Source organism: Miniopterus schreibersii (assembly GCF_964146895.1).
Source record: "Miniopterus schreibersii genome assembly, chromosome: 5".
Lineage (NCBI taxonomy): Eukaryota > Metazoa > Chordata > Mammalia > Chiroptera > Miniopteridae > Miniopterus > Miniopterus schreibersii.
This window is the reverse complement of record NC_138106.1, coordinates 81,790,042-81,815,727: the sequence shown is the minus strand read 5'-3', so window position 1 is coordinate 81,815,727 and position 25,686 is coordinate 81,790,042. Positions and strand designations below refer to the sequence as shown.

The 25,686-nt window shown below is 41.0% G+C and overlaps 3 protein-coding genes across 4 annotated transcripts in view; 1 reads left to right on the top strand and 2 right to left on the bottom strand.

Annotated features, from left to right (window-relative positions):
* The window catches only part of MED12L (mediator complex subunit 12L), a 322,191-nt gene that overhangs the window by 100,852 nt on the left and 195,653 nt on the right, over positions 1 to 25,686 (top strand). The gene's annotated exons all lie outside the window — the stretch shown is intronic.
* Positions 1,022 to 3,918, bottom strand: GPR171 (G protein-coupled receptor 171). The gene has a single exon (XM_081137803.1). It carries the CDS (start codon positions 3,876 to 3,878, stop codon positions 2,919 to 2,921), a length of 960 nt encoding a protein of 319 aa, XP_080993929.1. The 5' UTR covers positions 3,879 to 3,918; the 3' UTR covers positions 1,022 to 2,918.
* P2RY14 (purinergic receptor P2Y14) overlaps positions 16,033 to 25,686 on the bottom strand; it is a 49,102-nt gene continuing 39,448 nt past the window's right edge. For both annotated transcript variants that reach the window (XM_081137799.1, XM_081137798.1), the window contains one exon: positions 16,033 to 18,208. In XM_081137799.1, the coding sequence (XP_080993925.1) occupies positions 17,166 to 18,182 (1,017 nt within the window). In that variant the 5' untranslated portion in view covers positions 18,183 to 18,208 and the 3' untranslated portion in view covers positions 16,033 to 17,165. The remainder of the gene's footprint in view (positions 18,209 to 25,686) is intronic.

Here is a 25,686-nt window from a genome sequence, read left to right as displayed (position 1 = left end):
CTGGAGTGTAGTTAACAGTAGTGCACCAATGTTAATTTCCCAGTTTTGACAAATGTGTCATGGTTATGTAGGACATTAACATTAGGGCAAACTGGGATGACATGTATATGGGAACTCTGCTATATTTGTACCTTTCTTATAAATTTTATATTAATGCAAAGTAAAAAGTTTATTTAAAAAAAAAATGGAGAGGGGAAATGAAGTAAATATGGCGAAATGTTGAAAATGGTTGACGTTGGTGAGGGCTCTGTGTTCCTCTCAGGTGAGCCGGGCTTCGCAGGGCTCCCCTCCACGTGCCTGGGGTCAGAGCAGGGTGCTCCCCACGCATGGACTTCTTCATTCTTTTGTTCATGTGATCCTTAGTGACAGTCATTCCCAGCGTTTAATATTCTAAAGACTGTCCATTTCCTTGGAGGAAAGAACATGAATGACTTTTTTTTTTTTTTAAATATATCTTTATTGATTTCAGAGAGAGGAAGGGAGAGGGAGAGAGAGAGATAGAAACATCAGTGATGAGAGAGTCATTGATCGGCTGCCTCCTGCATGCCCCTGACTGGGGATGGAGCCCACCACCCTGGCATGTGCCCTGACTGGGAATTGAACTGCGATCGCCTGGATCCTAGGCCAACGCTCAACCACTGAGCCATGCCCGGCCAGGCCATGAATGACTTCTGATGGATGGTTCTCCTGAGGAATTATGACATAATTCAACTGTATTGCAGTCATAAAAAGAACTTCTGGAAAATGGATGTGTTGGGATGGACTTAATAGCCTTCTATCACCGGTTGCCCTAAACCCCCTTTACTGTGAGTGTAATTTAGAATAAGCCATCAATAAAGGAAATAAAAGTATATGCTAATATAACATGGGCATTAGGAATGCTGTAGAGACTGGTTCTCTTCCTTACTAAAAAAGGAAAATTTGGCCAACTTACCAGGCTTGAGAGGAGAATATAAGAATATGATTTTTAAAACAGTTTTTCTTAACCTCTCTCTAAGATGTAGCCCTAGTGAGTGAAGGCCAAGGAGAGAGGACTAAAGGGGCTTGACCAAAAGGTTCTGAAAAATAAACTAGTTTCGTGTATGCTCTTACAGGAATAATGTCTCAATCTGCCTGTCAGTAAAAACATGTTCTTAAACTACCAATGAGCACAGGTGCTAGTGGCCAGGCATCCCAGCAGCCTGGAGCACAGGTGAGTCATTTACACCGTTGGGGTCAAACCTGTGGTGCTGATGGGGGATCCTGTCATTACTGCTAGCTAGCTGGCATTTGTTCAGTACTTACCATGTTAGGAGTGTAATAGGCACTTTTTTGTGAGCATTTTCTCATTTATAATTCTCTTCAAACTCCGAGAATATATTTGAGAAATTGTAAACAGGAATTGTCTTGGGTTAGGCTGTTGAAAATAATTCTTCTCAGTGCGGATTTAAAAGGAGTCTGGAATCAAACTTGTTTCGTTAACTTCCAGGAACACTGTTTCTTAGTCATTGCAGCTTATGTTAATGGATTACCAATTGCTTTAATATGACCTTTTACTATTGAGATGGAAAACCCCACAAAAATCTCATGGATGCTTGTCCAGTCTTCTTTTCTCTAAATAAGCCTTTTAGTTCACCATCTATTGAGTTCTTTCTGCATTACTGGCAGTAGAGAGATCAAAGGGTATGACCCTGAGAACTGAGTCTGCTGGCTCACCTTCAGGATCTGAGTAACAGTCAGTCCCACACTGCTCTGTTCCTGAGGAGGCCTCGCTATGGAGTCAGCACATCTATTTTAGGGCCATTTGACTGATGCTCTTTTTCCATAACTTTAATGTGAGTTTCTAGTTCTAAAACAGTAGTTTTAGCAGTTAGTATGATTTAACAGCTCCCTTTGAAAATGTTAGAGAGTCTATTTCATATTACTACACAATAAAAATAAGAAACCACTGGATTTGTCATTACTAACAGTAGAAAAGCTTTATTTATAATTTCAAATAGAATATAAGTATCTACAGTACATTAAAAACTACCCATGTATTTTTTAGCCTTTTTGGATGTAAAAATCTTTATTATGTTAGAAAACAATTAGATGTTAAAAATTGGAGTGGTGAGCTAAAAGGTTATCTTCTTTGAAGTGGTGGGTTAAAAATAAATCAGGCACAGGTGGTTTCATGTAAAAGGAAGCTGTTTTTTTTCCCCTAAAGTGATCTAAAGGGTTTTAAACTGTGTTACTGAAGGGCTTTATGGCAACTTATATAGAGTTTATAGTTGTCCCTTGAACAGGAGGAGGTCAGGGGCGCTGACCCTACACAGTCAAAAATCTGCATATAACTTTTGACTCCCCCAAAATGTAGCCACTGATAATAGCCCACTGTTGACCCAAAGCGTTACTGATGACATAAACAGTTGGCTGACACATATTTTATACATTATATGCATTATATATCCTAATCTTATAATAAAGGAAGCTGGAGAAAAGAAAGTGTTATTGAGGAAATCATAAGGAGGAGAAAATACATTTACAGTATTGTACGTATTTATTGAAAAAAACTTGCGTGCAGGTGGACCCATGCAGTTCAAATCTCTAAGGGTCACCTGTATTTTGCATATTTTTATCAAGAAGTCAGTTCCAGGTATTTCAGTGAATACCGCATGAATACTTCTGTGTCTGTGACATAGAAGTCATTTGGATTTCAAGGATATTGCAGGATTTTACATTGGTTCAGCAAGAATTTTTTTTTTTTGTACAAATATTTGGCTTAACAACCAAAGTTGTTAAGTACTGTTTGGTTTGCATTTAAACCAGGGCTTCACAGTAAACCAGGCCACATTTGCTTGCTCTGGGACTCTCTTTTCTTTCTCTTTCCCAGTCGTTTTATACTTACTGTCCAGCAAGGGAAGAAGTGGTAGCATAAAGTTATAGTGCAATCCCATATTCTATGGGTTGTTTTCACAACTTTGTTTTTCTTTCTGAGCCTGGCTCTCCTTATGTGAAGCAAAGGTCGCAGTGACCTTTAAGCGGAATGCCTTTGAGAGGTGATAGTACAGGAGAGGGTCAAAGCACAGGTTCGACACAGCCAGGAGCAGCGTGGCCTCCTTGGCTTTGAAGAGGGAGATCCTGGTTGGACAGTCAGATATGACTTCGGTCTGGCTGAGCGTGTAGGGGATTCGGACAACGTGATACGGAACAAAACAAATGAAGTAGGCTGTAGTCACCAAGAGTATGTTGATGAGAGCTTTCTTCACATTGGAATAATTTTCATTGTCTTTGTTTCTGTAGAGCTGTCGAATTACAAGGCAGTTTGATATTAAAATGATGGCTGAGAAATTTAAAAATATAGCTACACATATGAAGTTTGTCAGCAAATGCCAGTTTCTCCCAAACTCCTTTTTGAATTCCATGCATCCCACGTTTGGCTTTTCCTTGATATCTTTGATAGGAATCACCATGTTTGGCACCATTATTAGAAGGACCATTCCCCACACTACAGTTGATATCATTTTGCCAAATCCAGGTTCTTGTATTCGGTAAATCTTGCAGCTGTGTGTCAACTGAAGACAGCGATCAATGCTGACAAATGCTAAGAAGATAATCGATAAGTACATATTGATGTAGATGAGGCAGGCTGTCACTTGGCAGTGGAATATCCTCAGCTTCCAGGGTGCCACGCCCAAGTCCACAGCGATTTTCACTGGCAGTGCCAGAGTGAGCAGGAAATCAGCCGTAAGCAAATTCACTAAGTATATGCTTACGCACCTTTGATTTGTGTTTTTCTGGATGAAAGCCCAGGTTGCAAAACAACTTCCAATAATTCCAATAAGGAAAACTAAATAAAAGAAATATGTAAATGGCTCCAGATCTCTGTAAACTGGACAGAAGATAGAACTGTTTGTCATCTTGTGGGAAAGTAAGGATGACTCTTCAGAAAAAAAGAAAAAGAATCTGTTTAAAAAAGAAGGGAAGGGAAGTTAGTAATTAAAATGAGAAATTATTTTCTTTAAAATCATTTGCACTCATAATACCATGGTCAAAATCTCTCTAGTTCTTAGAATTTTACTGATGAACTTTCTAGATCATGTGGACTGGTGGGAACATCTTAGATTATGAGAAAGCCTGGGTTTTCCATGGTCTGATTTTCTGCTTTTGGGAAATCCCATGCAGGTTAGCTTCTAGAAGGGATATTTTTTACATCACACTTTTGCATTCTGATAGCTCTTGTTACCAGTTGGGTTGGAAGTTAGTTCGCAGAGGAGATAAGTAAACTGAATTTCTGAGAAATAGAGAGAGGAAACTAGGGTAAAATGGTTTGGTTGTGGCTGAGCCTGAAGAGCTTTTAATGAGGCTACCTGGCCGCCTTTGCTCATAGATTGATAGGACTGCTCATGCTGGAGGGACCAATCTGAGGGGGGTGGTAAGGAGTAACAGGAAATTGTACTAAAATTTGAAAGAAAGTATTGCAAAAGTAGGCCCTTTATTGTTTAACCCACTGGGACATTTTCATAATCAAAATTTTATTTTATTTTTCTTTTTAGCAGAAAGAATTGCAGGATTATAACCTGGTCCAGAATTGATGCTATTACTCCCTGTTTTCTGGCTCCAGTTTCATAGTGGTATAGACCTATGATGGCCACTGTGGTAGGCCGTAGCCACTTGTGATCACTGAGCACTTGAAATGTGGCCAGTCTAGATTCACATGTGTTGTAAATGCAAAATACACACTAGGTTTTAAAGATTTAGTACAAAATATTTTTAGAAAATAATACAAGAAGTCAGATTATACTAGTTTATGCAGTAGTACAACAATTAATATATTTTAAAAATGTCTTGTTAATATTTTTATACTGAGCACATGTAAGAATATTTTTTGATGTATTAGGGTAAACATAGTATTAAAATTAATTTCTCCTGTTTCTTTTTGCCATTTTAAATGCACTACTAGATAATTTTAAAGTATCTCCGTGGTTTGCATTGCATTTCTATTGGACAGTGCTTATATAGATGTTTCTGTGTTCTCAGTGTTTTAGAGAAATTAAACCAAGGATTTATTTTAAAGGCTTCTAGAACAAGTATGTATGACATTGGTAACAAAACTCTCAAAGATAAGCTCAGTTATATTAGTTTCAAAACATCAAATGTTAACACTGGATAGGTTTCTCTTTCTCTTTCATTGTGGGTTTCCAGGCAGTCAAGCCCAGAAGTAGAAGACAAACCCTCAGAACCACTGTGATCGACAGTGTCACCCTCCCTCCAAGTCTGCAACATTGGGTAGTTTATAAGCGCAAGTTAAACCAGCTGGACTTTGCTCACTGCCTTTGACCTACCTGGTCCCGTTAGACCTACACTCAAGGCCACAGCCTCTTCTTTCTGGGGCTGCTGCTTCAGGTGCTCCCTCCTCATACATATTAAATACTTTTGTTTTAACAAGAAGACTATTTTTGTGTTTTAGCAGGAAAAAATTGATGGATAACCTTTTAAATGTAATGAATATTAAGTATGGTGGCTGACTAAGAAGGCCAAATAAACCCATTCATTCAAACTTCCCTTAAAAAAAAGTAAAACATAACCAAAAACTGCTGAAGCCTTTCTGAATCTTAATTCTCCTAATTATTTAATGATCCACTGTGCGCATCCTGGGATAGAACAGTATGCAAGCGGATTGATAAGGCAGCTGTACACAAATCTTTCTAAACCATTGAAAGGGCTCATGTCCTTCCTCCTTTCCTACCGAGAGAGGACTTTAGGGTCCGTGAATGGGGACCTGTGCTGAACTCAGTGGAAAGAATTAGGCACTTTTTGTCTGACACAGTGCTAAAGACTTTACATGTACTTATTTAGTCTTTCATTAATCCTGCCATGCAGGTGTTGTTATCTCTGGTTACCAGATGAGAAAACAGGCACAACAGGTTAAGTAACACTGAAGGCTATATAGCTGGTTATAGAGCCAGATTCCAACCTGGACCTTCTGATCTCAGAAGCCATGTTCCAAACCACTCCAGCCCTGGCATGTGTGGCTCAGTCGTTAGAGCACCAGCCTGCACGCTGAAGGGTCTCGGGTTCAATTCCTGATCAAGGGCACTTACCTGGGTTGCAGGTTCGATCCCTGGCCCCAGTCAGGGGGCATGCAGGAGGCAGCCAATCAATGTGTCTCTCTCCCATTGATATGTGTGTGTCTCTCTCTCTTTCTCTCCCCCTCTCTCTTTCTCTCCCCCCTCCCCCTCCCCCTCCCCTCCCTCCCCTCTCCTTCTCCCCCTCCTTCTCCCCCTCCTTCTCCCCCTTCCTCTCCCTCCCCCCTCCTTCTCCCCCTCCTTCTCCCCCTCCTTCTCCCTCCCCCCTCCTTCTCCCCCTCCTTCTCCCCCTCCTTCTCCCCCTTCCTCTCCCTCCCCCCTCCTTCTCCCCCTCCTTCTCCCCCTCCTTCTCCCCCTCCTTCTCCCCCTCCTTCTCCCTCCCCCCTCCTTCTCCCCCTCCTTCTCCCCCTTCCTCTCCCTCCCCCCTCCTTCTTCCCCTCCCTCTTCCTCCCCCTACGTCTCTCTCTTCCTCTCTAAAATCAATAAACATATCCTTGGGTGAGGATTTAAAAAACAAACAAACACTCCAAAAGTCTGCCTCAATAATTATAGTAGTAATGATTGTGGTGATGATGATAATTGTTATAGCAGCCAAACATTACTAAGTGCTTGCTATATGGCAGGAACTATATGCTGAGCAACTTTCATGATTAATTTTTTTTCCAAAGTACTGTATTAATAAAAGAGCAGGCATCATGTATTTTGATGTTTCATTTTATAATATATATATATTTAAAAACCAAACCTAGGTTCTGTCATTTAAGCCTAACCTCCTTTACTTTCAAAGTTCCCATGACCTAGTCCCCCATACCATCCCCACTGTCTCAATCCCTCTTCTCTACTTTAGATTACCGGGGCCTTTGCTGTTCCGTGAACTGTTTCTTCCTTCCTTTGCACTTTTGGTTGTGATAAAATTTGGGTTCATAGGACTTTAAGGAGGGAGGGACCTTTATTGATAGCATCTCGTCCAATCCCCAGATCAGTTGAGGAAAGTGAGGTCTGGCACTTGGGTTGCTCAAGGCTTCACAGCTTGTTGGAACAGCCTGGGATCGGACCTTGTTCATCATTGTCTAGATTTCTGCTCTTGTCCTTCCTGTGCCCGAGTGCTGCCTGTCCTCAGTGCCGGGAGGAAGCTCTTCACGTCTGAAGTCCAGCCCAGGCTTCACTGACACCCTGATGACTGAGTGTTCGCAGTGACCATTCTGTGTCCTGTGGCATCCTGAATGTCCTTTTCTTCTCCAGTCAGAAGCTAATGTTGGTGCAGGTCGGTCTTGTCTCCCACCTTTGCTCAGCGTTCCTTTGTGAGGCACTAGGATTTTGGTTTAGGCACTTGTGTTTCAAATGTTACGTAATAGTAACACAATAATGTGCTTTTTTCAAGTGCCCCCATTGCTCATACAATTATACAATAAAGCCTCATTTTATAGAAGAATGTATGGTAAACAAGGATTAGAGAATGATTTTTTTTGATCAATTAATAATCTCTGTAACTGGAACTGACCATGGGTAATCTATTTCAAAGTAATTGCAGTGTATCTGTATATTTGATAATGCTTGAGAATCATGTAGTGCCTCACAGCGCCTTCCTAAACCTCAGTCAAGGTTGCAACAGAAACCAAATCTCTTGTTTAAAAGTTTTGGTTATGTCAATTTGAGGGAAAATTATACCATAATAACATCTGTGTTCTGACTCATGAATTTGAAAACTAAATGCTTGATAAATATTTTGTCAACTACTTATTAGCCTCTGCAAATCTGAGGTATCCAATGGTACTCCAGCAAAATCAAGAAACGATTTCAAGTGTCTCCTCTGTTTGGATCAAGTGCCCACTGCTTAGAAAATAAACTCATTAGATTTTTTTATGGAAGTCACTATGGAATTTTTTTGAAATTACCTATTATAATGTGTGTAGAAGGAAGTCATTTTAAGAACCTTTGTGCCTGTTGTGAAGACTAACATGGCCTTTATTTATCCAGTTATAAAATTGAGTTACTGAGTAGTTCTGCTCACGTATAAATAAGGATTCAGTCTTTATGAATTAAGCTGTCTTTTTGAGAGTGGATGGGCTCTTCATGTAGAAGAAAATTTTAGTGTAGTTTACTGTGAGAATCTATTTAGAGTTTAATAACTGGTGTCCTCTTACCCAGCAACCTTACTACCTGTTGACATTTCCAATTACATGGTTTAAACACTGAAAATCATAGATTTCCCTTCCAAGGAAAGACAGTTGAATATATTAAGTATTTAAAAAGACATACCTGGGGGTGTATTCTCAGAGCCTCAGGGGCCTCTCTCCAGTCTTCACAGCAGCGTGAACAGTTCGTCTGGCTGCAGCAGTAGCAGCTCTATTGAGGGGCTGCTGGCCGTACTAAAAATTTCCTTTCCTTTTGTGTGGTTTTAAAATGTTGCATATTGACGTAGACGAAACTGTGGTTTGCAAACAGTTTAACTGTATAAAGTCTCCTAAAGAAGTTCTTTTCAATTTTGTGTATGCTTTCTTCAGCAATTCAGATTTGTCTATTCTAATTTTAGGGGAAAGATTTTTATTTGTCCATTGTAGTACCTAGCTTTTTTTTTTTTTAAACACCCAAGTTGTGTTTTGCATCATAATGATTTTAAAGAACCTCAGTTTTTGTTCCTTAAAAGGAGTTATGAGTTTAAGATATTAGGTGTTCAAGCAAAATTTCTTTAGTTCTACATTCTGATTCTCATCAGCCTTTCAAAGTTATAATTTAGAAAAAAAAATCATTGCACTTTGGATTCTGCTGGAGACATCTATTAATAAACAAACAAAAACAGGTGTGATTTAACATACTCTGGTAAAATACTGTATGTTTTATTTCTCTTTATTGTTTTGTTCATTGTAGAAAAATTTGGAAATAGAAATACAGAGATAACTACTGTTAACATACATTTAAAAATTTTTCTGTGTATGTATACACCCACTTAAAAATGTTCTTACATTATACATACTGTTTTATGGTTTGTACTTTTTTCATTCAAGAATATATTGAATCTCTTTTCCTAAGTTATTAGAGTAGACCCGTAATGAGTATTTGTCAATTTGGGCCAAATAAATTAATGAATTAAGATGAGTATTTCATTATTATTAGATTATATGTAATTATGCATTTTAAATGTTTGGGTCATTGTTCATTATGCCTGTGGGTGAGCAGATATTTAGTGAGTGTCTGAGTGAAGCCCAGCATAGTGAGGGCCCTGACAGACACATCATCAGTTGGCTCTGTTAGGTTATGTTTCTTGCATAAGGTTAGCTTTTATAAAAGACAATATGAGCTTACGTTTCAGGCACATTTTAGGAATTTCTAAGTCTGCAGGTACAAAGTTGATTTGTAATTGCAGAACCATTGCCCAGTCAGCCATGGTTTGGTTTCTTCTATTGCTTCATTGGTTTCATAGGTGCTTCGGTTTCATCTCTTTTCCTCCTGATAAATCTTAGTCGTCTTCCCCAATAATTAGAAAAAAGACAGAAAGAACCTCTCCAGAATCTAAAATTGAATCCCTTTTGGTACTCACTTTTAGCCAATGAACTTAATGCATGTATAGATAGCCCATGGACAGGCAATAGTGCAGGGAAGGCCTGGGGAGGTGGCGGGAGCAGGGTGGAGAGGGTTAATGAGGGGAAAAAAGGGGACATCTGTAATACTTTTAACAATAAACTTAAAAAGAAACAAAAAAAAATTTCTCAAAAGACTAAATGGGAGATGTCAAACTAGAGGAAATGAATTTAGGGAGAGTCTAAGGGACCTTTTGAGAAAAGCAATGTAAGGATGCTTATGATGGTCATGGCCATTTGTTTCAGATATTCTGGTGTTCTTCCAAATCCATGTAATTATTATTTTTATTTTGCAAAAGAAGAGTTTCTTACATATATTTATTAAAAATTAGAGGAAAACCACCAAATCTCTCTCAGACTTTTATTGGATTTTGGTTCGGAGCCAGGGTTAGCTTTATCATGACAGTGCTAGGAAATGATCTGTCTTTTAAGACCTGTGTGCCCTGTTGTTGGACAGGACTCTGAAAACACATGTCAGAAAAGACTGGCTTGCACATGGTCAGGCAAGTGAGCAGTGTGATCAGGGTTGACGTTCAGTGGGGGACGGATGGAGAGGCTGAGAGGGAGGGAATTGGGTGAGATCGAGTTGGTGCCAACTGAGTGGTGGATGGTTTTAACATGACGTGGAGGAAAACGGAAATAAAACGGTTTTTGGTAAAGTTATTTTTTTCTTCCTTTGGGTTGAAGTATTTATATGTTTACCTCCATGTTCACTTTGGGGTATAAACAGAGTTAAGAAGTATACTTGACTGTCCTTCAAAACCCACTAATGCTACGGTTTTTGTGTCTGGATTGCCAGACGTACAAGAGCTGAAGTACCCCAATTCTCAGAGTTCATTTCCTTTTTGGGATAGTGGGAAACTACTCTCTTAACTGACTGAGGTCCTTCCTTTTGAGAGTGAGCTTGAGGCACCCCCTGTTTTGTGGAAGTTTATTCACAGTGGGGGCTACTGTCCCTGTTTTTGTTTTTGTTTTTGTTTTTGTTTTTGTTTTTGTTTTGACATGAGTTCCATTTGAATTTCCGTAAGTCACCTTTTCTGTTTCATTAGAACAGATGTTTGTGTTCTAGGAAATGACACATCACCCTAACCCAGTGCTTCAAAAACCCAGTGGGAAGGAGTGAGGGGAAGTTATTTCCCTTACCTTGGTCATGGCAATACTTTTTATTAGAAATGATGTATTAATTACTTTAATGTATATTTTATATGTTTAAAAACTGAAGCCAAATTGCCCCATGAGTTGAGAAAGAAAATCCTTTTGTGGTTGTTTCCCCTGTCCACACGAATCATGCTTTTGATTTTATTGGACACAAATACTAAGAAACAGTGTCTCAGTAGAAGTATCATTTTTAATGTTTAACGTCATTAAAATTTACTATAGCATGGCATCCCTTTGGAACTAATGAGGAGGGCAAATGAATGTTGGGGTAGGTGGCCACTGCCACTGCCAGACACAGGCCTGAGAACTTATTTCTTTAAGGAATCCATGACAGTAGGAGATTCCTTTCTAACAGATTCCAATGTCCCAGCACTTAATGCTTCTTAAATGAAAGTATTGGGCAGAAGCAGTGGTTACAAGGGAGGCCAGCAGGTCCCCCATTTAGTGTTAGCCACGGTTCAAATTTGAGTGCCACTGGGCAGTGGAACGGTATCCTACTGTTGCCACTTTTCTCATGGGATTTGCAGTTTAGGATGCTCTCAACAGCAGTTTGCACCCTGAAACTTTTATGATCTTTGGGCAGAGGGCTGTTCCTTGGTTAATGAATGCTGATGATCAAAACATCTGTCTAGAAGCTTGGGTGGCTCCGGTCAGTCTCCTCTTTGAGCCACTGTGCTTTTGGTTTGTGCCGTGAAAGTTTTTTTTAAGCACGTGATCCTCTTTCCCACCTGGATCACACTGTTTTCTGACTCAGATTAGTAGCTTCACCTTTATGAGTGATGGACATACTAGACAGAGTGGTTTTACATGATGTGTGCAGTGCACATGTAGCTCTTCCAAGGTGTTGCTATGTCTGCATGATTTAAGCTCTGCCTCTGTTTGTTATCTTTTTAATGAAAGAGTAAAAGCTTGGAAATGTTTTGAAGGCAAAGGTGTTTTGCATGTTCTTAGAATGTGAAGTGGTTGTAAGAGGGCTGAGCATATTCCCTGTCGGTCTCCTCGCCCCTCCTCTGGTTTTCTGCCTTCTTACTGACTACAGTGTTATTGGGTCACATACAGTCCATTTTCTCTTTCTTTTGTGGAGTGGGACTGCTGTTGCACCCATGGTTATAAAATAATCAATTAGAGGGAAATCCCTAAAAAAGAACATTTAAAGGTTATCTTGCTTGTTTTTAGTCACTGAGTTCATTTTTTCCCTTTTCCACTTGCGTCGTTATGGTCCACTTTCAATGAAGTTATGAGTAACACATTTTCAAAGCGTAGAACTCTACATTTACAAACACTGTTGTTACTTCCCAGGAGAAGGTTCTTTGGAGAAATTATCCCTTTCTTTTCATGTGAATCTTTGTTTTTTGATGAAGTAAAGAAAAATTCTAACAACAAATATAATTGGCTGTTGGTTGTCTCCTTAACTCCCATCTTAGGGAATATTTTTGTGACTTTTAGAATCTTACAGTGTAGAAGGGGTGACAGGAATATGTGGAACCTGCAATGATTCAAATTTACTACTGGCTGTTAGAACCAGTGAATCCAGGAGGTGCCTGAGGTGGGGTGAAGGGATGCTTCTGAGAAGTGGGAGGACTAGGCATGCTTGGGGCATGACACTTGATTGGGATGTGCGCAGTATGTTTGGGGACTCTTGGGCAATCTGGGTACTTAGAGTATCTGAGCAGGATCAGTGAGGACAGGGATGAGTCCAAATCTTGGATCAACCTAGTCAGCCTCGGATGCTTTAATAAGTCAGCAGGGCGAGCTCAGGAAAGTTATGTGGGAGGAGCTGTCAGTTCAGCAGGTAGGTAGATCTGTGCTGTTGGAGTGTGGGGTTAGGGGAGAAAGTGGAAGGCAAAACGCCAGTTAGAGGATGACTGCAGTCAGTTTAGGTGAGAGGCATTGAGGATCTGAAATTAGAGGGGAAGAGACAGGCGGTTGGGAGCCATTTCAGAGGTGAAATCAATGTCTGTGGTGAGAGGGGAGCCGACTAGTGTTTCAGTCCTGGGAAGGGAAGTCTGAGGAAGAGAGAACCGGGGTTGTTGACTTCCTGTGTCTCTCGTGCAGTCTCACTATCTGATATAGCACAGATTGCTTTTTGATCTTTCCAGTTAGAAGTTAACTATTCTGCAGCGCTCACCATCACCAGGACACTCTGAATGTAACTTTGTAAACGTTTAAGGAGCTCTCATTTTGAACAGCATTGATGGAAACACTGGTTTTCCTTTCACAAACTAGCTTTTTAGTCACCTAAATACTTTCTTAATATCAAACAGGTGAGAAAATACACTTTTTTTATGATAGGAGGTTGAAATTGGCTGTGTATAAAAAAATGAGGATTAAATTTTGTTTGAGTCAGTCAGATGCAGATTGCTGATATTATTTTGGAGAGCTACAGGCTTGGAGAACATAAATAATTAGCAGCCTGAAAAAAGCTGCAAGTTACATGTAGGAGATCTTTTACAAAGAAATTGTTTTAAGTGATATGAAGTGTTGTATCGAGATGCTAAGAGCCATCCTTTGGTGTCCTTTTATGTTGGAGATGGAATGGTAGGAAAGTAAGCCATGGGAAGCTCTGTTCCACATTTTGGGGGCTTAGCAATTCACCAGTGATGGAGATATGGGAGGGAGGGGGAACCAGTGTAGCTCTGGGCTTCCGGGGACATGCGTATTCTGTGGGTGGGGCAGGGAGGGGGAGGCAACAGGGTGACCCTGACCAAGAGTCCTGCGTTTTGGGTTCCCAGAGCGCTGAGTGGAGATAATATTTTTGGAAGTGGGGTGAGTGGGTTGGGAGGAGATCTTAGCTTTGACCATGAGAGGAGCCATAGAATTATACAGTGAGGTCCTTCAAAGGTGAGAAGTAGTCTCATAAGCTTTATTAGTGAAAACTTTTCATATATTTTGTTGTTGTTGAGATGGGCCTGTTTTTATAGCATTGCTTCCTGGCTTTTACCGCAGCCTCTCCTGGAGGTGGGGCAGACGGGAATGGAGGCAGTCACTTTTCCTAGTCCCTGTCAACCTGGAAACCTGATTTCATTGAATAATTTGTTTCTTTTCTGTAGCTAGTTTATAAATAAAGTTTAAAAAGTATATTTACTGTGATAAAGTTGTAGAATATTTAATCATTTAGTACGAACAGTGCTATGAAGTGGTTAAGGCATTTTTAAAAGTGGTGTATGAGAAAGGAAAACTATAGCCCGGGCTATTTTTTGGGGAATGATCTGTTTTGTGTGTAGTTTCTATGATGTTATCTTGGTGTTACAGATATTTTCTGTATTAATAAAGATACTGACTTTCCCTCTTTCTCCAGAGTCAGGTAAAGGATGTAGGAGGTTTAAGGACAGACTGCAGAACCAACGGTACATATGTTGCTGTGTCAGATGGAAGCACAGCTTAACGTAGGGTGTTTCCTAGAGTTCCTGGACCACTTTTTTAGCTGAAGCCAATGTATCAAGACTTTCTCATTTGTAGGTGACAAAGACATACAGTTAAAATAGTGCTTATGCAGTAGAAGAGATTTATTGGCTGACAGACCTGAATGTCCACAGTTGTGGATGGAGCTTTAGTTGAGGGCTGATGAGGGGCCTCAGTTACTAGAACCAGGGCTGGGTTGGTACCACTTCTCTAGTCACCTTGCATGGGGTTAGTTTCAGCTCAGAGATGGCTGTAGGCTTTCCTTTTGTGGTGGCAAAATGGAAGAGGCACTTCTGGCAAGCCTTCTAGAGAATTCCTTTAGGAATTTAGGACTTGTTTTCATTGGGTCATACTGGGTCCCGTTCCCTCTCAACTTGGGACCAGTGGAGTTGGACATGCTAGTCATCAATCATGGCCTCACCCTGATGTTGGGGACAGGGTGGGCTCCAGGACAGCATATGGCTGAGAACAGGGGAAGGTGAATTTCCCAAAGGAAAAAAACATGCTTTGACTGCTGAGAAAAGAGAGGTTGGAAGCTGAGGGGATAACCAGCAAGTGAGCGCTACTGATGTTGAGGTTTTATGAAGGACAGTTGCACAGTGTGGGCATTGCTGTGGGTGGGTTTCATGACTGTGGTTTCTTTGTTTCTTGATTCTTTTCACAAATGATTTTATAAAAACATTTTAGAGTATTTTTGTGTAGGTGGCTGAATCAGTTATGAATTAACAGGGAACCTCAGTTTAGTTAAAGAAAATGTGAGGATTCCTGTTAAAGGGTCATTTTAGTCTCAGTCAAGAGCCACTTCTGAGTACCTTTCTATTAGTCTTCTGCATGCCAGATAATGCAGAGCAGCTGTCTGTGTATCATGTTCCCTCCACAGATGTGTTTTCTTTTCACTGCTGCCCCGGGACTTTAAAATTTTGTAGTTTTACATCAAACCACAAAACACGGGCAAACAAGGGCCTATAGGCCTCTCTTGGTGAGACTGGAGCTCACTATCATCATTAACATTCCCTATTTTCCATTTTCTTACAACGAAGCTTACATTGCCTTCCCTGCCACCACAGGCACCTGGATGTGTAAGCCGCACTGGGCAGCCTGACACCTGAAGACATACAGGAAAGCTCTGTCTACAGAGGGGCCTGGGGAGGAGTTCCTGCTGCCTACCTGCTCTAGTGCTGGCGACCTCCTGAAGTTGGAGTTAGTCATTGCTGCCAGTGCTCTACCACTTCCTTTGTGTTGTAGCCCTGGACCTGAAAGTTATGAATGTAGTAACTCTTCCTCATATCTTGCTTCATGGTATCCTTACCTGCACTGCATGTTGCTTTTGAGAAATCCTGCCTTTCACATTGCTGATCTGTTTTAGACCACAAGGCATTACTTGTGTTCCTCATCTTCTCTTTTTTGCTTTCATTTTTGCCCATGTCCAGTAGGGGCATTTAAAATGCCAGCATTTAGTAATTTGTGCTGGCCAATGGAAATGATGAAGATATATTTAGCCAAACAAGTACAGCAAGTGTAGTTTCACCTAGCATGCTTGAAGTAGGTTGGTGATTTTGTTTTTTGACCCAGAGTTGGGAGCAGGGAGCTTTTTACAAGGGTAAAAAGTAGACATAGAGTATAAAACCTTTCCTATCTCTTCCTCAATTTAAGGTGTGCTTTCTGAATTTTGCTTAAAGTCTGATGAGGTCCTGGAGCATATGCAGTACTTATTTTGAAAAGTCAGTCATAAATAAAATTTGAATGTCCTAATTAGTGTGTTTAAACAAACAACTTCATGTCTTGACTCTGGGGAAATCTGATAATGTTTTTTCATATCTTGATTAATCATTAAAAAAATTGAGACTATTAAAAATAGTTTCTTTATTAATACATATACAGTAAAGAATGAAATATATAAAAACATGGCTTACAAAAATGTTTGAAAAGAACACTGGAAAGATGGGCTGAATGTCTTCTAGCCAGTTAATAGCAGAGAAAGAATTGTTTTGATAACTCATAAGCCAGCAACCATATTTTATTTCTGCACATATTAATTCATTTTTCAGAAAATGTGATGTGTAAGTTTTCATTTTCTGTATAACTTGTCATTCATTATTATACATTTTAGATTTTTTTTTTAATCAAACCTAATTGCTTTCTAAGAGAACTGCTTCCCCTGCCCCAGGGAAGAATGTATGTGGCCAGCCTGAGAGTGTGTGTCTTTCTTTCTCCCAGGCATCCTGTTTTTTGTCCTTGCCATGAATAGGGGAAGTTGCCGGCACCTGCCCATATCCAGCTTCCCTCAGTAGAGTCCATTTTAAGGACACTCTAACGCTGGAACTCCAGGCCCATGAAGTGGCTTAACCAGTCTTTGTAGAAGATGTATTAAAAATGCATTTTATATCATCCTCAAAATGCTGTGAGAAAAGAATTAAATTTTTATTGCAAAATACATAATTTATATCTGCTTTCCTTTGAAATGCCTTGAGAGAGATCAGTAGAGGATTTCTTAAGTGATTTTCTGGGTGTCTGCTTTTTCTCCTTCAAATCAGAGAACTTGACTCCCTCACTGCAAACAGGCCTCTAGCCCTTTATCAAACTGTCTGCCTTTAAGTTGGTCTTAACGATCCTCTTGAAAAATTTCCGTAACTTACCAACTTAATTCTTGCATTTAGAGAAGGAAGACACCCCTGTGAATTGTCTTGATGGCTGTCTTTTCTTATCCCCTGTTTAAAGTGCTACATTAACTGACCAGATTAGTGTTTATAAATTTAAACCTTCTATTTTGATATGATTGAAAAACATATGTATTATTTTTTCTTTGATGTTACACCAAAGCATGGAAACTTACATTTTAATTAATTAATTGTACTAAATTGGATAGCGATGCTCAGAGGTGATAATCATTATCACGGTCATTTCACATTCCTTCCTCTCGCTGCTTGACTGAGTGAGGGTTACAACCCACACCCAGGGACCTCATTTGAAAGGCGAGAAATCACAGTGTGTCTGTGCTTTCATGCATCGTATTTCCCCTCCTGGTTTTGGACATTTCTGGGTCATTCCGAGCTTTTAGTGGGATGCGCAATTTCTTACACAAAGTTTCTCTAAATGGCTGGCATAAGAAGTAATAAATAATGGGGTCTAAGCACACGTTTGCCGCTGACAGCAGCAGAGTGAATTCTTTCACATACTGCAAGATTTCCTTGGTCCGGCAGCTGTAAGAGCCTCCTGTTTGGCTCTGTGTGTAGGAGATCCTGGCAATGTGGTAAGGCACGAAGCAGACAGAGAACACTAACATGATGCTGAATATGTTGCGGCTCGATTTCCTCTTGACGGAAATGGAGTTCTTTCTGGACCTCAGGTGGGACTTGAAGATTTTCCTCGTGATGGCGGTGTAGAAAACAATGAGCAGAAGGAGCACGATCCAGAAGATGCCCACGAAGATATAGTTTGATGCTTTGTGCCACTTGAGTCCCAGTTCGTTTTTAAGCTCCATGCACTTTATATGTGTCATGTCCTTAACACTCTGGTTGGTCAGGATGATGTTGGGGACAGCGAGGAGGAGCATCAGCAGCCACACCCCCACTGCCAGGAGTTTGCTGTAAGTCACTGACTGGATGAAAGAAGTCAGGAGAGGCTTCACAATTTTGTAATATCTGTCAAAGCTGATGAGCCCGAAGAAGGTGATGCCAACGTACATGTTGATGTAGAAGAGCACTGCCGACACCCTGCACACGAACACGCCCAGCTGCCAGGGGCCCAGGCCTGCATCATTGAGAATCTTGAAGGGAAATGTCAGGCTCATCAGGAAGTCGGCGACGACAATGTTCTTGAGATAGACGATGAAGCTCTTGGAGCTGGGCACGTAGCAGAAGATCCAGCCTGACACACCATTGAGCAGAACCCCTGCGACACAGACCAGCAGGTACAGCACAGGAATGATTTGCTGCGTGATGAGGGGGTTTCTGGAACAGGACTCCACCGGAGGCTGAGAGGTGGTGGAATTCATCATTTTCTAACTTCTAAGGAGAGAGAAGCCTGGAAAATGAAGTGAAATAGTCATTCAGGGGGCACTATGGCCTCCAAGGTAATTGCCAAATAATAAAGCCAAAGACAGTGGATGTAGCCAAACCCTCCAGGCTCTTGAAATGAAGTTTTTGTTACATATTAGGCACTTTCCTCCTCCCTACCTCCTTTTTTTTTTTTTTTGAAAATGGGAACACAGGGTAGTCCAGTGACAGGAAAGAAAAGTTGGCAGAGCAGGACAGCCTGAGAGCTGTAGGTAATATGAGAGCAGCGTTTCCCTAAGATGGCAGTGGTTCTCTGTAAAACTCCAGAATTCTAGGACACGCTTGTTTAAATATAGTCTCAAAAGGTAATAAAACTGTGGAAGCAGAGAATTAATCTATTTCATTTAATTCAGAACTTCGTTTAATACACTAGGTTTCAGAGCTGTTGATACAGACCTTACTCCAAAAAGCCTGCCCTGCACCTACTGTGGACGTGGCACAGGTTCTGAAAAGCACCCCCCAATGTGGCTGGTACTTTTGACATGGGCTTCTGGGTACTTTTCAAACTGAGCTTTTCTGTTTTTGTTTTTGTTTTTGTTTTTTTCCCATTGAAAAACTGATTTGCATTATTTTTATAAATTAGAAAACAAACACAAACAATTACCTTACACATTCTAAGAAATGCTTTCAGAAAAGTCCATCCTGGATCTCCCCTGTTCACTACGGTAGCCACTGGCCACACATGGAACACTTGAACTGCGGCCAGTCCTGATTGAGATGTGAGGTAAGTACAGAATGCACGTGACGTTTACAGACTTTGTACAAAGAAAGTAAAATATCTTAATATTTTTAATACCACATTTGAAACAATATTTCAGAAATATTCTGTTAAACAAAATATGTTAGTAATCTTAATTTTACTTTTTAAGAATATGGCTACTAGAAAAGTTAAGATTACGTGTGTGGCTCGCGTCATATTTTTATTGGACTCCACTGTTCCAGGTATTTCCCAGAGCTGCCTTCTGCTAGGGACTCCTCTGTGTTCTTCGCTGATGTCAGACATACTGACTCGGCTTAGGGAGGATTAGGACTGCTTTGAAAGATTATTTGATGCATCAAAGCAAATATTTACTGCCCATCTCATGTGTAATACCGACATACTTGCCCTCAGGATGAAATTCTTTCTCTGTAATGCTGAGCTCTGTTCTTGGTCTGATCCCCACTTCCCCCCTCTCCAGCAACAAGTTCATGCTGTCTGAGCCCTTCTTGCTCCTATAGGTTCCACAAGTTCTCTTACTTTGGACCCTTGCACAAACTTCCATCTGTATCTGTGTGGAAACTTTTGATGTCTTCTTGGTGGATAACTTCATCCTTGAGGCCTCAGTTGGATATCAGTTTCTTTAGGAGACCTTTCCATCCAAGCCTCAGCGGGTGCATTGGGTATGGGGTTCCATCTGTGTGCTCATAGCTCTGTGCCTCTCTCCTGTCTCAACACTCAGCTCTCAGCCTTTGTTTTTTGTTCCTTCCACTGTGTAAGCTCCTTCAGAGGAGAGAGGCCATGCATTTCTCACTATTGTATTCCTAGCATTATATTTAGGATGTTAGATACTTAAAATGTTTGTGAAATAAATGAATATGCAACCTGGGAATATAAGACTTGAAGCCCTGTTCTCAGGAAATTTGTATCTAGTCAGGGATCACGGGAAAGATTGTGGAGGATGGTGGGTTTCTTGAGGTCAGAGGATGTAAGTTGTTCATCTTTGTATTTTGGTGCCAGGCACAGTGCTCTTCACACAGGGAGTGAAGTCAGGGAGTGAAGTAAAGGTAGTATGAGTGGGATGTGAAATACATTTCAAATAAAAGGTCATACATGCAAACTTTGTGTGTTGCTGTCCACACAGACCCTGCTTCTGCGTGTTCTTCACGCCATACAGCAGGATTGGAACTCAGCCACTGACCTGCCAGTCCCTGGGCTGCCTCTCGAAGGGAATCTGGTCCCCTGCATCCCGGTCTGATTGTGCTGGTTTAGTCATTTGCTTCTTTGTAGGTCTTTTGTGACTTGCTTCATGTTTTAGATGAAAAGCAAAGGGGCCTCCTTTTCTCTTTTTAATGCCCACTGTGATGAAGAACTTGTGTTTACTAATTAATTTTCCTTGTTCCCTGATGGTCAGATGCAGCTCAGTCTAGGAGCCAGTCTCCCAGGGTTGTGCTGTGTGCTCCCAGGGGCCCCAGTGCTGGGACACAGGCCCCTCCCTCCTCAGCAGTGTGGTGCACCATTGACTAGGGTTTAAAATATTAACTAAAAATGTAGGTGTTAATACATTTTGAAGTAGAGGGAAATATTAACTATATAATATAAAATTATCTAGTGAAATAGTGAAGAATTTTCAGAAATGTTTGAGAGCCAAACTTGACTCCTCATAGAAACATCTTGGAAGCCACTATATACAGACACAGTGGAGAATTTCCCAGGAATGATTTAGTGCAAGCCACAGTTCCTTTCCTCATGGAAATCCTTATAAAGACGTTCTCTGTCTTCTGACATCTACTTCTGAGCTGCAGTATGACTGCCTGCAGCCTGACGCCTGGGTCGGGACTGTGTTCCCAGGTTCCTCAGTGCGGAGGACCTGAGTGTGTGGCCTGTGCGCACACCACTGCCTGCCCTGCTTCTCACTCTGAGGTGGTCTGAAGCAGCTGCCTGGCCCAGGAGAACCAGAACAGGCGTGTCCTCTGTAATGGAGTGAACACTCAAGATGTGCTTGGTTGGGTGTTCTCCCCCAAACATCTTGCGGTTTGGGCCTGTTTTTAAGCAGTTGCAACAGTCTTTTTTAGGGTGCTTAGGTTTGAGAATGCTGGCTGGGCGAAGGCGCAGGTATCCCTGCCGCCTGCCTGCACTGGTGTCTGGTCAGAAACGGCAGAGGCAAACAAAAGACCCTACATGAATAAAGGTAATTCTGGTAGTACTTTCCCAGCTCTTAGGTATTTTTTCCTTTAGCAGTGGTGTTGGTCTTAGGGCACTGTGTCCTGTAGGGACGTATTTTACTGTCCCTGATCTTGGAGTCTCGGAGCATGGCAGCATTTTCTACAGCAATAGATGGAGAGATATTTGGAAAAAGAGCTATGCTAAGGCATCTACAGCAAGGGAGGCCAATTTTACATATTGAGACCAAAAGGCAGGAATATGTGTTGATGAAAAACAGGACAAGATTATGAGACATCTGTCACTTTGACCTTGAAACATTTGCCCAGTCTCCTCTCCTTATCTTTACTGTACAGATGATTTAATGCACCATCAAGGGACCCACCAAAACTTCAAATCATTTCACAAATGGAGGAAATGCTCATTTTATACAATAACATAAAAATAAGAATAAATAAGAACTGAAAGAAAACAAAGAATGTCTTGGTGTGGGCCAACAACCCTCCCTTCCCTGCCTAATGCTTGCTCCAGCCCATTAAAGGTAAAAGACAGGCGAAGGGAGGGGGTCAAAGGAACAGGAAAAAGACCTCTGGAGGATGACCAACCGAAAAAGTGGGCAGGCCTGTCCGGAGGCGTGGCCTCCCTGCCCCAAATGTCCATTCTGAGAGGATACCTGAATTTCTGTGTGAAAGTGGTGGTTCTGTTAACCTTGTTCCTTCAGGAATGCAAACATTGCTCCCTAAAGATCTCTGTATGTGGCAGAACTTTTCAAGGACACTCAGCAATGTAAGTCTTCAGCCTCTCTTAAGCAGTACCCCTCCTTGTTCCACAAGTGCAGTAGAGGAGAATGGAGCGAAATGGCACAACATGTTCTAGTCTCTATATACCAGGACTCTGGGTCTTCGGTAACATAATTAAGGAACATGGTGGAATGGGATTTATGAGCCCAGCGGACAGCTGTATAATAGTAGTGTACGAATTGCTTTCCCTCACCTTTTCTGCACAGCTGGACTATCAGTGCCACAGGTTCCTTCTAATATAGATGGTGTGTGCACCTGTTGCCGAGCAGTATAGGGTCTTGGGGTGCCACACCGAGTGTTTTCAAGTGGTGGAGTGTTGCATGTGACTATAGGGCTCTCTCTGAGCAGAATTTAGTTGATACAGGGCCGTTGAAAGCAGTGCTCACCCCAGAAATACATTCATCTTAAAAACATGCTGAGTTCATTACTCATCTGAGTAATTACAGTGACCTGCTTTTCTCTTCTCTCTGGGCTACCTCCGCCATTCTAATTGTGTGTGGTAATTCTACTTTCTCTGAAGAAGGGGAATTATTCCTTTATGACATTTTGATGAAATTATTAAACCTGGTGATAATGCTAGAGGGTTTTTTCAATCACCTTTAAAGTTATTTTGTATGAGGTTTCTTTTCAGTGCAGTAATTTTCAGTGAATGCCTGTCATTTTTATGTTGCCAAAGTGTTTCTTTACTAATGATCCTATGGTGTAGGGGAAAAATGAAGAATTATTAAGTTAAATGAACACCAGAGTGTTTTTATTGGAGTAGTATGCATGGTAGCAGTGTAATTACTTTTAAAATTCAGTTTGTAAAATTGTGCAGCATTTCAGCATGTTCATTTGTTGTTTCACTGTACTGGTCTTGATCATCAGTATTAATGATTATTGATTTGGTGTGAACTCTTGTGGAAAGCTTATAAACTCTTTACTTGAAAGTATTGGGCATGAAGTGTTTTTAGTTGTTGGTTTATTTTCCCCCTAATGGAAGCAGATGCTCAAATCAGTTCATTGAATTACTGAAGTCAACAATTGATAATTTTAGCCAAGAAATCATAGGCAGGATTTTTTTTTTTTTTTAAACCTTCACACTATTGATGTCTTGGTCCAGATAATTATTTGTTGTGGGCAGCTGTCCCTGTCCTTTGCTTTGTAGGGTGTTTAGCAGTATCCCTGGCTTTTATCTATCAGGTAGAAGTTGTGACAAGATGTATCCAAACATTGCCAAGTGTCCCATGGGAGACCAAGCCGTCCCTGGTTGATAATGAGAGATGTGAACAGAGATAATGCCTGAAAGCATGTTGTCTGGTAGAAGGATCAGTTTGGTCTAGGTCGTCACCTCTCTTATGCTTTAAACCAGCTCTTCTTAAACTTTACTGTGCACACACATCACTTAGGGATCTTGTTGAAGTAAAGACTCACACCCCACAGGTCTGTAGTTGGCTGTGACAGTGCTGTTAGCCCAACGACCACATTTTGAGTAGCAAGTTTTTTTCAGATCCTGTACACAGGTGACATTTAATAAATACTTGGTGAGGAGGGTAAAAAAAACATAAAACATGTCTTTCTTTACTGTAGTTGGGACTCCAGATAGGAAACAGGTTATATTCTAGGTAGCCCTGAAATCTAGGATCTTTCTTAGTTTGTTGCTTACATATTTCATCATTATCTCATTCTCATGGTCTCCTGGAAATGTAAATATGTATTTTATAGAAATCTGCTTAAGAATACATGATAAAGAAATCTTATATTTACCTATAATATTCCTAAAAGGTCATGAAGTTCTCTTTAGAAAAAAAAAAGGGATTGAGTTCTCTGTGGAGCAACATTACTGTGGGCCAGGGTTGTGCTGGACACGACCTTGTCAGGAGTGAGGTTATTCTCAAACTTCCATGGCAGCACTCAGTCCTGGGGGGAGGGAGGAGCAGGGAGTGGTGTAGGGTGATTGGGCTTTTGCTCTATTTCTGGTATTTCATCTCTTAAATTCTGAATCCATTGTGGCTAAATATTACTATCTGTTAATACTGGGTGATTGGGTACATTGATTTTCCAAATCTTAGTTTCTGTACTTTTATTATTTTATATTTTAAATATTTCATAATTAGGAAAAAAAATGTGTGGAGAATGGATTGTTTTCACAGCACTCTTTTATCAGCACCCACCTAGGATGAGCATTTTTCTTCCTGTTCTTTGTTTAGTTCTTAAAAGGTGACGACAGTCTGGTATTTCCTCCTACCTCCTTCTAGGCCAAACATCAAAAGCTTTAATCCGAGGTGCCCCAGATATTTTCATCTGTGTTTTCTAGAGGATTCTTAAAATACTAAAAATAGTATAGATATGTGTAATCATTTGTATATTTCTAAATGAACTCAGTCATTTTCTTATCACTGCTGGTTTTATCTCCCTTTTTCTAATGTACACCTCTCTTTTTTCCTTTTCCGTGCCAATATGTGATGGTTTCTCAAGTAGTTAGAATGGGTTGACTAGAAAGGGGATTTCCATATGGACTGCGTCTTCAGTCTTGTAACATTTTGTGTTATTAAACATCTTACATTTTATCTTTACAAATATTTTATACCATTCAGTCGTCTTAATTCGAAGTATGTCATCATGCTCCTGGCCTTTTTTATTCCAAGGTCGGTTGGATATTTTAGAATTTCTGCATCTTAACCCTTGGTCCTGCCTCTCCCCTCCGATGTTCTAACTCCTAATGGTTGGTAAACAGTGTTCTTTGCTTCTAGGTCAAATACCTGTGTTAAGAGGAAGTTATTATAAGCATGCCTGTGTTTTTTTCTCTGTAACTGACCATCACTCTTGCTTCTCATAAAGCTGTTTTCTACTTGCTCCTTATTAAATTCTCACAGTGCTGTCTGGCTCCTGCTCTGCTCTCCTGTGGCCTCTGTCTGGCCTGTGCTCCCTAGGCTCAGCCAGTGGGAATCTCACTCTCTTCTTCACCTGAAAGAATAAGCCCCTTATCTTCCTTCATTTCCTTGAACATTGAATGTTGGACACAAGCTTTCATAGGCTGCCAGGGACATCATTTCTAATTTATTGTTCTTCCCTAGTTGTTCTTTTTCCTGACCTCTGCAGCACTTGATGGTATCGATTTCCCCCATTGGAGTCTTGTGTTCTTAAGGTGCCTTGTAACCTTTGGCTTCAGTGTATTCCTGATCTTTCTTCCTTTGCCAAGGTCTTCCTGTTCATTTGCTCACTAAATCCATCAGAACATGTTTGCCAGGCACTGTGGAAATACATGGGCCACAGGGACCTCTCAGGAGGGTCGCAGTCTAGGGGAGGCTGGACAAAGAGGACTTCTGGGTGCAGCAGGGGCTGTCTTGGGAGGAGGCGGCACAGGAGCAGACCGACACCAGCACCTGCCAGCTTCAGGAGGTGAGAGCACATGACAGTGAATGCTGACAAGGACTTGACTTTAGTCAGGCAGAGGCAGGTAAGGAGGGGAGGGAGTTGGAGGCAGAGAGAGCTACTGGGCACAAGTATGAAGACACGTGAGGTGCCAGCACAGCAGGGGACATTGGTTACCTGAACTCTGAGTAGCACAGTAGAGCCTTGCCAGCGAGTTACTATTGCCACCATCATGCAAACAAGGACATGGATGCCTAGAATGCCGCGTAACTCACCAGAAGCAAATTGGGCAGCTACCACATGACCAGACAGGCTTCACACTTAGGTCTATCCAGCTCTAAGCCAATGAGGGTACTTGGGGCAGCATGTTTTGTGCTGGTCTGTGAGTGTGAACATGTACACAGGCCCCTCAGCAGTCTTCTGCAGTCTCAT